The 15,887-nt window shown below is 34.5% G+C and overlaps 1 protein-coding gene across 1 annotated transcript; it reads right to left on the minus strand.

Moving 5' to 3' along the window:
* Positions 1-7,002: 7,002 nt before the first annotated feature.
* On the minus strand, positions 7,003-7,839 carry LOC120255293. Its single transcript, XM_039263143.1, has 3 exons — positions 7,673-7,839; positions 7,470-7,571; positions 7,003-7,386 (listed from the first exon to the last, which is right to left on the minus strand). Exons 1-3 carry the CDS (start codon positions 7,769-7,771, stop codon positions 7,003-7,005), a joined length of 585 nt encoding a protein of 194 aa, XP_039119077.1. The 5' UTR covers positions 7,772-7,839.
* Between the last annotated feature and the right edge of the window lie 8,048 nt (positions 7,840-15,887).

Consider the following 15,887-nt stretch of genomic DNA (forward strand, 5'->3'; position numbering starts at 1 on the left):
CATGGTTTGCTTGACATTTAACATGTGTTTGCTTCTAATTTGGCATGGATGTCGACTGATAAAATAGCCAATGAATGCTGCTAAACTAGTTTACTTCACTATTTCTTTGAGTGGCCCATCTTTTTCTATTTTTCTGAAAGATCAGATTATAAGCCTTAACCAGCAAGGCCCATATATTTTACCTGTTATTCCATTTTGGTAGCTCCCACAAATGTTCGACAGAAATTATTCCCAAGTGAATTATTTTTTGCACTATTTGGATGCATTTGAAATCTTAGCGATTTTGACTCTTTGGATGATAAACCAGGCAAGTTGTTGTGGAGAATATTGCAGGTATCATTAGCTGTGAATAGATTTGGCTTGAGATCTCACATCAAACTTGTTAAAAAGATTGGGATCAAGATTATATCAACTTAAGCTGAATTTCTCTGACGCTTCTGATGTGCAATAGCTCATTAGTTGAACAGAATACTGGTTTTTCATTTTAAAAGAAGACACACATGGGTATATATTGTTATGTATTATAAGGTTATTATATATATATATATGAGTTTTATTATATATGTGAGTGTAAATATATGAGTTTTATTATATATATATATATATATATATATTGTTTAATAAAAAAATGATTTATTTTGGGCGGGCTTTAGTTAAAGCCCATAAAATATCGGTGGGCTTTTGCAAAATTTAAAGCCTGTATTACCGGGCCGGCCCGGGTTTGAACAAATGTAAATTTAACTATGGACAGCCCGGCCTGAGCCCGACCCATGGACAGGTCTAATCAAGTGTGGATGGGATAAGAGTGATTTTCAAAGAATAGAGAGTAGCTATATAAAACTTTAAATAATTAGGAAATTCTAAGCTAGAATGAGTGTTTTACAACAAAAAATGGTAGATGGATATGCATCAAGTGGTGTGGTTGATTATTATTAGTTTAAATACATTCAAGCCATTCTTCTCGAAGTTCATTGCAATGTCATGGTGTGATGGATGTAAAGAAATAATCTTGTAGATGCTTTTGGAATCAGGAGAGATTTTTTTTTTTTAATTCAAACCGCTACAAATTTATTAAATACATAAGAAAAGGAGGATTCATATATACATTGAAATGCATCACATTAATGTATATAAGATAGGAATGATTCTCAAAAAATAGAATATATATATATACATGCATAAAACTTTAAATGGGTTAAAATAGAAAATTCTAAGGTGTATTGCATGCTTTATATAGCAAAGCCATTAGATGAATGTGTCACAAGGCAATGATATAATTGATTATGTTGAAAAGTTATAAATTATGCTAGATGTTTTACAACAAAACAAAGCTTTATTACAAAGCAGTTATATGATTATATTTCAGATGGCACTGATATAATTGATTAAATTGAAAATTTCTAAATTATAATGGGTAAAACATTACTTTAAGTGGCCATTTTATCCATGGAATCTTATATTGCAGTTTGGAATAGGATTACTATGAATGTGATTCATAAGTTATATTAATATTTAGCTTTTATTAATATATGAATTTTAAATAAATATTTTTTAAAAAATAATAATTTAATCAAACTTAATTATTTTAACTAAATATAATTTTTTTCTTCTAATTTAATTATTTAATTTTTGAAAAAGTTTGAATCTCAAATGTTTGTTATCATTAAAGAAATATTCAAAAAAAATTTTACTTTTAAAATTTTAAAAATTGTTATTTTTGAAATTACGGTATGTAAATTAGTAATTATATTCTTGATAATATTAGCCAAATTGTCACATTTTAAAAATATGGTATTTCCATCTTAAATAATCAAATTATGTAATATACCTGTTAACATGGGTAACATGGCATGTCTCCTAACTAGAATTTAGTAAATTATAACTTCAATTCTAATATTTTTTTAGCTAAAGTTGATGGGTTGTTTTCACCTTTTTCATGTCTGTTATTTAAAGCAACTCCCTAGACTTTCAAATTTGTTCAATACTCATATAATAATGAAGTTCTTGATATACCAAAATCTTCCTATCCATAAATTTAATTATAATTATAATATGTTTTTCTATCAGTATTATTTTCTTTATTAAAATGAAATATTGATCTTTGTTCTACATTTTCAAAAGTGGAAATTGCTAAAAACACCCTCAAAATTTGCAATATGCACAGATTCTCCCCCTAAATTTAGCTATCCATAAAAACCCCTTCCTTTTGAATACAATGATTTTTTAAACCCCCAAAACATCTAACAGTGATTGATAGAGTTAATTTGGAATTTTTTGGACAAAATTGTCCCTTGCGTGGGAAGTTGTGGCAAGTGTGACAGGGTTTGACTATAATGCCTTTGGGTGCAAAGAGTTTCTATTTAAAAATGAGGCTTCTATTTAAAATATGAGGTATGAGGTTCTGTTTAAAAAATGAGTTTCCTGTTTAAAAAATGAGTTTTCTATTTAAAAAAATAAGTTTTTTTGTTTAAAAAAATGAGTTTTGTATTTAAAAAATGAGTTTTCTGTTTAAGAAATGAGGTTTCTGTTTAAAAAAATGAGGTCTCTGTTTAAGAAATGAGTTTTCTGTTTAAGAAATGAGGTTTTTGTTTAAAAAAATGAGGTCTCTATTTAAGAAATGAGTTTTTTGGGGTGTATTTATCACCCCCAAAATCTCTTTATTGCAATTGGGCTGGGCCAGTGAGACAAAGCATGCCGCTCACAATCACAGTCACGTTGCATGAAAAATGGGATTTCGAACCCTAAAATTTTGATCTCCACCTCGATCTAGATCTCGATCTTGCTAGAGAAAAAGGTGCAACCTTTCGATGCCTTCGCTCGACGACGAGGAGCGTGCGGTCTTCCCCGAGGTCGACGACGAAGAAGATGAAAGAGATGAGGTCGACGACAGGGAAGACGATGAAGACGAAGACGAAGACAACGAGATCAAACCTTCATCGGCGCCGCTTCCTCCCTCCATTCCCGTCACCGACTTGGGCACTATGGATCCAAACCCCGGAATGATCCCTAACCCTAACACTATTGCTATCCATGTTGCGGTCTCCGCAGTCGAGAATGGTTCCGTTCAAGTTCAGCCCATCTTATCCGACGTTGCCACCGAAGACCTCACCACTCCGACCGCCGAGGAACGTCGCCAACCGGATCGCCAACGCCGACAAAGATTTCTCCTTTAAGTCCCACACGAGCAGGCACCTTCGAGATCGCTCGCCAGATCTGGAGCTCAGCGCTCAAGCATTCGCTCGAGATCAACGTCGATGAGATACTCAATGTCCCTACTCAATGAGGTTTCTGTTTAAAAAAAATGAGGTCTCTGTTTAAAAAATAAGCTCTCTGTTTATATGCTTGTTTGTCTTTGTTTAACTATCGATGTTTCTGTTTAATATATTGCGTTTACGTTTAAAAAAGTGCTTAAATATCGTTGTTTCTATTTAAATATGTATGAGTGGCCAAGATTAATTGGTTTTTATATCTAGGATTAATTTATCACGTAAATATTTGTTTTTCTGTTTAAATATTAATGTTTTTGTTTCAAAAATGAGTTTTATGTTTTAAAAAAATGAGGTTTCTGTTTAAGAAATGAGTTTTTTGTTTAAGAAATGAGGTTTCTGTTTAAAGAAATGAGCTATCTGTTTAAGAAATGAACTCTCTGTTTAAGAAATGAGTTCTCTGTTTAAAAAATAAACTCTCTGTTTAAGAAATGAGTACATGCAAAAAAGAATGTAAAAAAGAATGAAAAAAATGTATGTAAAAAAGTTTAAGGGCAATGATGGAATTTCATAATGCAAGGGGTAAAAAGAAAGTGAAACAATAAAGGAAGGGCTGTCTGAGGTATGCAAAACTCACAGGGGCTGTTTGGGAAGTTTTGAAATTATCGAGGGGTAAACAGTAATTTTCCCTTTTCAAAACTACCCATATGATTTTATTATTGCTAAGAATGCATTTTTGTTAGCCATTAAATTCTGCCTTTATATTCATTTTGATCTTTGGACACAAAACATGTCAAATCATATGTTTGAACTAGGAAAATGAGTGCATGAATAGTTTATGTAAACAAATAATTTCACTCCTATTAAAATAAGTTTTTGTGAGCATGTTTGGCAGTAAAATAAAAAAAATATGGTATAATTTTATTATGTAGGAAGTGTAAGTGATTATTACAGAAATTATGACATATTTTATTATTACGGAATAAGTGTTTGGTTAACAAAATAAAAAAAATTATAGAGACAAGACGGTTGATGATCGAACCAACAATGGACTGGTGACTGGTGGTTGGAAGCTGGCTGGCAGTGGCCGATCACCGAAAACTAGCTGGACCAAACATGCCCTAATTCTCGAACTGTAGTATATAATTTTTCTAGAGAAATCAAAGTAAATTGGTTAGTATAGTTGAAATTGTGGAAGTGCACTCATATATTGATTATGTCCGCAATATATATATATATATATATATATATATATATATATATATATATATATATATATATATATATATATATATATATATATATATTGAAATATGAACAAGTTAGGCGGCATGCAAAAATATAAAGTTACTATTTTACTACATCTATATCTTTAGTTTTTATTAGTTAAAATTTGAACCCATTTTTTCAGCAATGATACAAATGACCTATGCTATGCTGGGATTCAGTACCAATCGACAAAATGCAATTGTATAATGTGATTTTTTTTTTCATTTTATTTTCGCTTATAAATTTTTCCAAGTTATAAAATTTGTTGAATGTTAACATAATGATCTACATGCATCATATGATTTTAAAATATCAAACTTTCTTACATATTATTTAAATTAGAATATAATGTAGACACATGCATTTTTTTGCTCTATTATTTAATCCAAAATTAACTTAGAAGTTCAGAACCGCTCTACATTAGCTCGACTTTTATCATGATACAGATTTTATTTTTCATATTAAACATATCTAAATCGGAATTTTAATATTAAAAATATTACAATGCTTATTTTTTTTACATATTTCATTTCTTAAATTATTATTATAAAAAAATTATTTTTTCATATTTTATTTTTTCAATTATTTTTTTATGAAACATAAACAAGTCATGTTAGGGCGTGCATACACGTAAAGTTAATACTTCAATACACATACAACCTTATTCTGCATGAGCTGAGATTCAAACTCATCTTCTTAGTAAAAATACAAACACCTTATAGAGGGGATCCAGTGCGGCTGTGCCAATACACCAGGAGGTGGTTGGATTTTTTTTTAATTATTCACCATTAGTGTTTAAAAAAAAAAATCATTTTTATAATGTCACGCCCTGACCTGCGGGCTCACAGGCCGCAATAATCCTGAGGAGGGGCACCTCGTTACTCAACCATCGAGAAGCCGTAAGGCTAACTAACAAACATGGAATCCACAATATCTAGCACAAGTGCAGAGTAGAGGAATAAAATGACATGTAGTGAAAGTAACAACAACAATGACAGAGTACTGAAACAGAGAGGTTTACAAATACGCAAGGAAGCAACAACAATAGTAGTAAGTACTCATACACAAATGTTTAACTAGTGTTTCAAATACACAACCATGCAATAGAGTTTTCAACATACTAGTGGATCCATGACTCATATAACATTTTCAAGACAAAAATAACATACATGAACTGAAAGAGAAACAAAGAAGATAGGAAGGTAGCAAATGCTCAGCATGCTGTCTCACAGCCGCACCTACTACTTGCAACAACCTAAGAAGAGGAAAGAGGGATGAGCAACCATAGTTACTCAATGAGGGGAGACTAGCACAATTCTACTAGAATTTACCAAAATAATAAACATAAATTTCCAAAATAATGCTTTACTAACACTACAACATATTAGTTCTTCACCGGCGTTTTTTTTTACCTTTAGTGGCGTTTATAAAGCGCCCGATAGAATCACTCGGGCGACTTTGAAAACACGGCGAAAAACGCCGAGCAAAACCAACGTCGCTAAAGTAGTGGCGCTTTGTTATCGAAAAACGCCCGCTAGTATGACCGGGCGTTTGATCGTAGAAACGCCGGCAATGTCGAAGTCGGTTCTTCGAGAGTAGCTCGGTTCCGCTGGGCGTTTGATATATAAAGCGCCACAACATTTACTGGGCGCTTTATCAAGAAAACATGCCGCAAAAAAATACATAGTTGGACACTCGAATTTTTATTTATTCGCTGGGCGTTTAGTAATAAAACGCCGCGAGATGGGCCGACATTTTTCGAATAAACGCCCGTGAAAAATACTGGCGGTGCAGTATATTATTTCTTTGTTGATTATGCCGGCGTTTTAAATAAAAACGCCGGTAATTGGATAAAACCTGTAATATCAGATTTTTGCATTTAATTCCTGTAATAAATTTGAATATTACCTAAAACCCAAATTAAACTTCATTAATAAAAAGAAATATGAAGGCAATAAATAATGTACAATCATGTATGTAAATACCATAATGATATATAAATTTAATCAACTTCGAGATCTTCAATCTCATTCACAATCACAAATATTTAACAAAATATGATAGGTACAATTGTAGTGGAAAACTCAGACACGAAGAACATTCAAAGTTCATATAAAAATCTCATAAAAAAAGTGGGGAAAAATCAAGCATTCATCGGTCTTGATCATCGAACCTCCCTAAGAGTGCATCAATGTTACGAGAAGCCCTGATTCGCAAGAATAATTTAGAGTATTAGTATTAAACACCACACAACATTATATGTTTAATGTACTATATATTACCTGAACATGCACACTAGACCCGGCTGTGTTAGCCTTAGGGTCTCGCGATCCGATGCATTGATTACGCAATAATTAGAATTATATGTTTAATATATAATTTTGGCAAATGTGAAAAATTAGGAATGGATCAATAAATAAATACTATAAACTTATAGAGAGTATCACCCAATTATACACACACAAATACATAAATGAAATAATAACTTCTGATTATGGAAGTATCCAAAAAGTAACTGATTACTAGTTTAGAAGTTTGAAATACTCGCGATTGAGAAGACGATCCACCTATGGTAGGCGTGGGAATAGTCGCTCCCCGGGAATTGTTGTTGCAAGAAAGTATAAAGAGCGTTGTAATTAGCACGTTCTTGCCCAAGCTCATCTTCCATCTTCTGGAACTTTTCATTCATCTGTTGGCGAAATTCTATGCACTCAGATGAATGACCACTACATGTTGTGAGACGACGACTATCTGAATGGCCGTAATATGAAGTTGGTGTAGGACCCAATCCAAGCCCTCTTACTCGGCCATGTCGCTCTTTTCCAATCACTTGAGTCAAAATTTCTGTTTCAACCATTCCCTCATCCCCATCGATTGATTGATATTCAGATAGTTTTTCATTTGCCTTTTCCTACATTTATGTAAAAGACTTTTAGCAAATGCCATTTCTTAAGAAATCAATAGAAGGCAAAATAATGGCCAGAGACTTAGTACCATAATCTCTTCTGTCTCTTTATTCAAATATGAACCATCTTTTTTAGTGTGGGTTGCTTTGAAAAACTCGAAACGTCCTATTTTCTTTCCACTTCTGAGTTCCTAAATCAAGAAATTATAGATTAGTAATGGTTTCTAGCAAAGCATACTCTTTGGAAAAAAAATAATACTATTGAATATTGAAAGACTTAACAATTTTTTACCATTTCCTTTTCTTTTCTCGCGAAACTTTTTGAACCAGAAGTGTGTGTGTACTTTTGTTGCTTTCTCGAGGAAACCCCAACCTGTTCTGATTTCTGCATAATAACATGAACATTAAATTACATATGTAAGATACCATGATAATTACATTTATAATAAAGAATATATTTTTCGCACCTCCCCTTTCCTCGAGTACCAAAAATCAACTAATTCTTCCCATTGCCAGCTAACAGTCCCTTCTGGATGCTTTTCTTTATTTGCTTGCAGCCCATCCTCTCTTTTGAAATATTTTCTCTTCAAATCATGTTTGTTGTCCCTCCATTTCTTTCCCAAAGACTTGAGCACATAGTCTTTTGGGATTTCAAGAACAAAGCGTGTCTATTTCATAACCAAAAATAGTTTCAAGCAAATATTATGACCTTAATAATATCATTATATAAAAAAGAATACCTTATGCATAACACAAATATAAGCATAAAAGTATACCTCGATGAAGTTTAATAGTTCATCCTTCAATGTTTTTGGCACTTTATGCCAACTCTCGTATTGAAGACCGATCTTCTGGCTAGATCGAGCGATCATACCTAGGAATGAAGAGAACAATTGTGCCTCAGGCCCAATTGGTTGTCCAAGCCCGTTTGCACTGACCAACACTTTCTCTCCTGGAGGTAGTGCCCACAACTCCTTCAAAGTTGTTCGTCCTCTTCCTTTACAGCGGCCCGCATTGTCAACTGTAACAATTCATGTGCCCATTCATCAAGACAAAATGGTTTAACCCATTACTCAAAAAGTTGTATTTGGAAATCAATTGCACAAAATACCTGTTTTTACATTAACCACTCCACTGGTATTTTCAATTATTTTATCATGGTCTTCATTTTCATCATCTCCATTACGATTTGAATCAGATGTCGATGATGAATGAGTTGAGGTGCGACGTTGAGCATCAGGCATTTGACCAGTTGAGATCTCAAATTCATTGGTTGTAGCAGCATTGTGACTGGTATTTGTTTCAGATCGGATTACCTTCATGTCCTTCAATTTTGATCTTGGCATCTTGATGCTGTCTACAACACATCATAATGATAGTTATACATCATAATGATATTGTAATATTGGCAACTTTTATGATTTACCATTATGCTATACCAGAATTTGTCAAATATATATAATAATTAAATATAAGTCATACATAATCATATTAAGAATGACATAGTATACAAGCTCATTTTTATCAATGAATAGAAAAACCCAGCTTTGACAAACAAATCTTCAAGACTGCTACTTTTGGCCCACTACAAGGTTTTAAGCAACCTAAAATATGTCATCGGTCTTCAATCTCTTCTAATTCTATTGTATACTAACAATCTCCACAAGATTTAAATGGTGTAGATCTTAAAAAGAAGTGAATGAACAAACGAATGTCGATCACCATTCAAAAAATGAAAAGAAAAGAAAAATTAATAATAAAAAAAAATCAGTTGTATTCTGTTATTATATGAATGTCAATCCAAAATAACATGAACAGGCTTGCAGATCTAACCTGCAAAAGAACACAATCAGGGGCTAAAAATTCGGGGAAAGGGAGAAGAGAAGGGTCGATGAATCGGGAGGAGTCAACATTGCATTCATTGGTACAAGACAAGCTCGAGGCCTCTCTCTCTCTCTCTCTAGACACACACTCACAATTACAAATACACTCAGTAAACCAACTTAAAAAGCCATCCGACTATCACAGATCGCAGAGGCACGAAAGACACTGACACGAGACCACTCACTATTCTGGAGCCCGTGCCCCCGAGCAGTGATCCCATTCATTAGGCCACTTTCCCAAAACACTTGCAAACAAAATAGTAAATTAAAAAAAAAACTACTACTACTACTTCCGCTATTATTAATTTATTACAGCCACAACTTGTATGTACAACAAGACAAACAAAGCTTTTGTGCTTTGGTGACAAATTAAAGCAACATACGCTTATGTTGAGCTAGAAATCCACACAACTCAAAAGCTTTTTTCTTGACCTTTGGTTGCTCAAATGCACACACACACACAGAGTCACACAACCTCGAGAAAGCAATATCACTCGCTCTCGCTCTTAAGTACTAAAAAGCTAGCCCAAGACCAAACCTTTCAAGCCCACCCAAAGTGATGATCCTACACATAAAAAAATCTTTGATACTTCAAAGAGTTAAATCAAAACCATTTCTATTTTTTTAAATCAAAGCCATTTCTATTTTGAATTTGATTTCCCTCCCAACTATTCAGAGATGAAGGATTTGAATCTGTAATTTGTCCACAAAGATTTAAATCAAGTGATATTTATTTATTTTTATTATTCACCGAATTTTTCAAAAATAGAGATTGTTTTTGTTCACTTTGAGCATTCACAATTTTGCCGGATAAAAACAAATTTTTTTACTTAGTTTATCCCCCAAAACGAACTCACATATCACAACATGCAAATCTCACAGGGGTAGATCAAACTTAAATATTATTCAGTAATTATTTGGTTCAACTAATGAATGGAATTGTCTCTTTTTAACTTGTCTTATATCATCTAAAAAAAGAAAAATTTTGATGAAAATTCTACAAATTGACTCTTATAAATACAACATAGTGATGAATTACCACTCCTATTCTCCAATATGTAAATCAACCCATTATTCTTACCAAATTCGAGTATAAAATTCACATCAACATTAATGTTAGTACTGAAAAATAAGCCTGATCCGAGATATAGAAACACAAACATTTTCAATCAATACCACCGCCTATTCACCACAAATACATGAACAATTGTGATCTATATCATCAACAAAATTGCAAGATAAATGATTAATAAGAAAAAGATCAGAAAAAACAAAGCAGACAAGATAAGAACTTTAAAAACCTAAAAACGCAAGAGCTAAAAATAAAAATTTAAAAAACAAAAAAATTACTACCTTTTTCGAGCAAATTCTTCCGCTTTTCGAGAACCTTTTTGCTTTTTTTCTAAGAACTAGGCGAGAAACAGTACAAAACATAGAGAGCCTAAAGTTTTTAAACATAAAAATGAATCACCACGACCCAAGCAATCCGAAATAGACTTTTGGGTCGCAATGGGAAATCAAGGAAGTTAAAATCAATTCTCACAAATAAGGCAAGGCCATAGCTAAAGAAACATCGGTTTATGTTCAAACTGAATGATTTTCGAGATCTCAAGATGAATATGTTGGTTGCATTAACAATGAAAAAGTGCACTATCATGTTAACTAGTACATAGAAACGGACCAAGAAAAAGCAGAGATGATGTGACAATTAAAAAGCCAAAGGAAAAAGGTAACTCGATGAAGCCAACTCGAAACCAAAAGCAAACTTGTGTTGATCTGCTACCTTGTAAAACCTACAAACAAGAAAAAGTAAATCTAATTACTTTATAGCAAAAAAATTAAACAATCTCCACAAAGTTTTTCTAAAATGCAATTAAATCCAAAAATAAAAAGCTTCTTTCGGTTTTCGAGAACAGGGGATCAAATATATCTCACATTTCATGATTTAGACCTTGACTCTACGAGATTCAATGGAGTACAAAGAAATCAAAAGACAAAATCAGAATCAAAACCATCCAAATGATCTAAAAATCAAACACATAGATAAGTCAGTGTATGACTGGCTCAATTTGCAACACATAGATAAGACAGTGTATGCAACTACTTAATAAAAAAATAAGACAAAAACAATGACAATGACAGATTCCGAGAAATAAATAAACAAATAAACATCTAACAATTGAGAATGACTTATAGAGAAAAATGTAGATTTCATCAAAAATATTACCTTTGGTTAATTAAGACAAACAAATAGATACAATGTAACAAGAGAACCATACAAATAAGACATCACTCTCTCAATCAAGATCACATTCACTTCTTCAAAACCACATATCTTTTTTTATTTACACATGAAATAAACTAAGTTTACACATGAAGACTTTGGTTAGAATATCAAATGTGTGAGATTACACAAAAAAACAACCCCCAGTAGTCATCTCCAAGTTTTATCTATCTCTAATATTTTGCCCAATAGCGCAATTGAATAAAATATTCCAAAGTGAAGTAGGAGAAGAACAACCTTAATGATTTTGAATTTGCTAATGCACTGAAAGATATGCACCATTGAAAAGTTCAAAGCATTCAACATATCAAATAGTAGGATTGCTAGTAAAAACAGAAGATTAACATCAGAAGTTCAAAACCTAATGGAAATATCATGATTGATTCATACTGCATGTTTATAACATAATTGCACATAATAGTAATCTTTAACATATTATAACAAAGGATAGTGTCAAGAAGGTATTTTTTTACCCCAACTAGGGTTTTACAACATCAAATCCATGAAGAACTAAACACGGGTTCAATTTATAAAATAAGTTGAACATCAAACCAAGATTTTAAAATAAAGTATAAAGATTAGAATAATTCCATAAGCATACAACTCTATAATATGAGTTTCGAAATAAATATACCACAATACTCGTGCCAACTCAAATTTATGGGAGATTGCCCTCCTAAGAGAGGCAGCTGGGCTTCGCTCCCTCACCATAAATTCAAGATGACATTACAAAAGAAACACCACAGAGAAATTCTCAAACTCAAATATAAGAAAAACCAACTCAATAGAATACCAAACTCACAACACACACACAGCATGAAGTGGTCTTGAAACCTCATCATGGCCGTGGCTAACTTAGAGCCGTCAAGGTACTCATGCCCTTGATGTTGACCCATTAGTTCACCGTATGGTGACTATGGCACCCTGATGACCGTCCAATCAGGGTCCTACGTGTCCTCCTGAATTGGCCTAAAAGGATCAACCGATCTTTCGTGCCACCTCTAAAGGCTGGCCGCCAGGACAACCTACTGCAGTAGGATACCATCATACAATCTAAATAATACCAATATATCTCCACACGGAGTCCAATAGCCAGTAAAATACTCAATAATCAGGAATCACTACAATTTCCACAAGGAAATGATGAACATACAATCATATCTAAAGATTTTAACACAAAACAACTAACAACTTACAAATCAAGTATCAACCCGAGAATCCTTCCATTTGAACACAAAATTTTTCATAAATAAAGCATCAAGCAATAAACTCATTTTAAGGCAATAAATATCTCAATTCAATTATAATAACTGACAAGATCCCCTTGCGTATATCCCGCAAGTGCACGGGTTTGTCGAAGTAATAATCCCGGATGAGCGGGTATCGAATCCACAGGGAGTAGGGAATAAAAACACTTAATCCGTTTTTTAGCTATGTGAAAGATCAGTAGTGATAAGTGTGACAATGATTCAATTCTCAAAAGTAAAAACAACAAGTAAGAGAGCACGAGTAAAGGAGGAGGTAAGGCAATCGATAAAGATGGGGTACTCGGATAATGCTCTGCCTAGGACAATCTTTTCAAGTGCAAGAACCCTCTATTATGCTTCCTAATCAATGCAATGATGAGTCGTGGAAATCCTTAAATACATAGTCCCAAATCTAAGGTCAACTATGCCTAACTCTATACATGTCCCGGAGGAGAGATTAGATAACCTCTCAACCTCGCACTCGAATAGAGTTGCAATGAGCTATAGGGATTCCAAGTGATAAATCTCTTCCTAATTATAGACCTAACCCTTTGGTCCAGGTGGAAGGTCCCTAACCACGATTAGGCCCTAGATACTAAGATCACCTCAACGCTTCACTCCATTGCACGCGCAACTAAGTCCCAGCGGAGGGTCATCCCTTAGATCATTCACTATATTATGGCCGTAAAGAACTCGAGGAACGGAGGTAGAATCTATCACATCGAAGGGGAAAGAGGACGCTCCTGTACCTCTCGACTCACCCTCTCAACCCTCTACAACCTAGCTTTGTCTAACGCTCGTGGTGTGTCACTCACTCACAAGGTTACCAACAAGAACTCTCAACCCTAGTGTCACTCTAGGGGAAATGTTCATACAATCAAGCATTCAAGGTTGGAACTCACAACAAACATCAATTAATTGAAAGCATAATAAAGAGATTCAATGAAACAAATACATCCTAGGGTTCTCAAATATCCAAGTACCCACTAGGTGTTTAGCTCTCCATGGAGCTAAGTACAATAAAAAAAATAGAATGTAAAAACAATGAATCCATAGAGAAACCCCCTAGATAGTCGTGTCGATGGTCTTGTGGAAAGTCCTCTCACTAGTCGGTCCAAGGATTCCCTTGTACGGTATAGGATACGCCTTGACGGAAGCTCCCCTACCAACCTTCTTCCAAAGGAATGGCGATGTCGAGCCGTGAGAACCTCTCCAAAACCCCTAGCCAATACCTCCTCAAAACCCTAGCCGAAACCCTCTCTCAAGTTGAGAAAAAGATGGAGAAAAGAATCTCGAAATCGGGGCTGAATCGGCTTTTAAATAGAGATCTGAATCGGGAATCCACACTGCCCTAGGGCGCCCTTGTGGAATTTCCGCACGGGCGTGGGTAATTTCCACACGCCCGTGTGGATTCTCTGAAACTGGCATTTTCGGCCGGCTGTGAACAGTAACTACTACAGTGATTTGCTGCAGTCCTGCTACAGTACTTTACCAAAAAATACTCCCGAATCCACTTTTCATCGGGGTAACATAAACAGGCACATGTTTATGCCGTTGATCGCTTTGCTTCTTCAATGACGGATAAGTTGATGGAGATATTGTTCTATGTGCATAAGTCGGAATGCTTGAGTGTGACTGCTCTTGTGCCCCTCAAAATGGTTGTGCTAACTCAAATACGGGGAGGTTGGCACACACTCTAGCATCTCGCACCCGACTCATATCTTCGCGTTTGAACTATAGCAAGATTTCCTCCAAAATCGGTGCATTGTGATCCACATTGGCTTCTTTCCTTCATAATTGGTTTCACAACCTAACCTGCATGAAAGTAACATAAAAACACACATATTAGTGTAAAAACCCGAGAAAAGTAATGCTCAACATAAGAAAAGAATGCTTCGCATTCATATCGCACAAGCACTTATCAATAACTAACAAAACCTTACTCAAGCAAGGTAGAATAAATATGCATATAAATATTGGTATTCTACTAATGGGGTTATGCTTATTAGTCCCACTCACAAAACCTAACAATTTCGCTTCCTTGAATGCTAATCCTCGGCTAGTTCCTTGCCTTGAGCCAAAGCTTCACCTCCTTGCCAAAACACAACAAAACACCAACAAATTTTAGCACAAAAAGCCACACAATAAAACCCTTGGTTTTCTCTACCAAACAACCCTAATCGACTCTAGGGTTTGATCAAACTAACTCCTCAAGTTACTAATGAAGCTCTAAGGGTTAAAGCTTCACTCTAACCCAAAGAAAACAAGGAAACAAGGAGAACTCATCGGAACTACAATAACCCTAATCTAGAGGATGAAGAATCCCCCCAATCTTCAACAAAATCAAGGGAATACAACCATCCAAGACTTCTAAACTCAAAAACAAACACACACCAAAGTTTTTTACCCAAACAAACTCAAAGAAACGCCACAAAAGAGAGGGAAAGAAGAAAAATAAGAACCATATCTCAAGGCTCCTAACAACACAAAGGCGGACCTTCACAAGAGAGGAGTAATGATATCTTCAAGCTTCTAACTTCAATTAAAGGCAATAAAAGAGAAGATTAACGAATGGGAAAAGAAATCCAAATAGGAGAAGGAAAGGAGAAGGAAGAAGGGGAAAAGAAAAGGGGAAAAAGGGCATTTAAGCTTTAGAACCCTCTAGAATCGGGAACCCATGCGGGCTTCCTTGCGGCTGCAAGCCCCCTCGGTAAGCCCTTGCGGGCACCCATGCGGCCGCAAGGGAGACCTTGTGCCCTCAAGGGAGGCTGCAAGGCCCTAGGCTTCCTTTTAAGGGATTACCCCACCCCTTTCTTGCCCTCACTGGACCTCAACTTAGGTCCTAACACAAACAACAACCAAAAGAACTCACACGACAAAGATACACACAAGAAAAACGGGTGTGAATACCACATATAATGCATTATTATATATCTTTGTATGTGTAAGTAAACAGATGAGATACATTGTGTGGCGTCTTTTAGGGGTAAATTTTTTTGGTAAACTACATGTTTAGTCACTAAACTATTCCTGTTTTCCTAATCTAGTTCCTGAACTAAAAAAAAATTTCAATTGGGTCACTAAAGTTAGCAT

Source organism: Dioscorea cayenensis, unplaced genomic scaffold, assembly GCF_009730915.1.
Source record: "Dioscorea cayenensis subsp. rotundata cultivar TDr96_F1 unplaced genomic scaffold, TDr96_F1_v2_PseudoChromosome.rev07_lg8_w22 25.fasta BLBR01000930.1, whole genome shotgun sequence".
In the NCBI taxonomy this organism is placed as follows: Eukaryota; Viridiplantae; Streptophyta; class Magnoliopsida; order Dioscoreales; family Dioscoreaceae; genus Dioscorea; species Dioscorea cayenensis.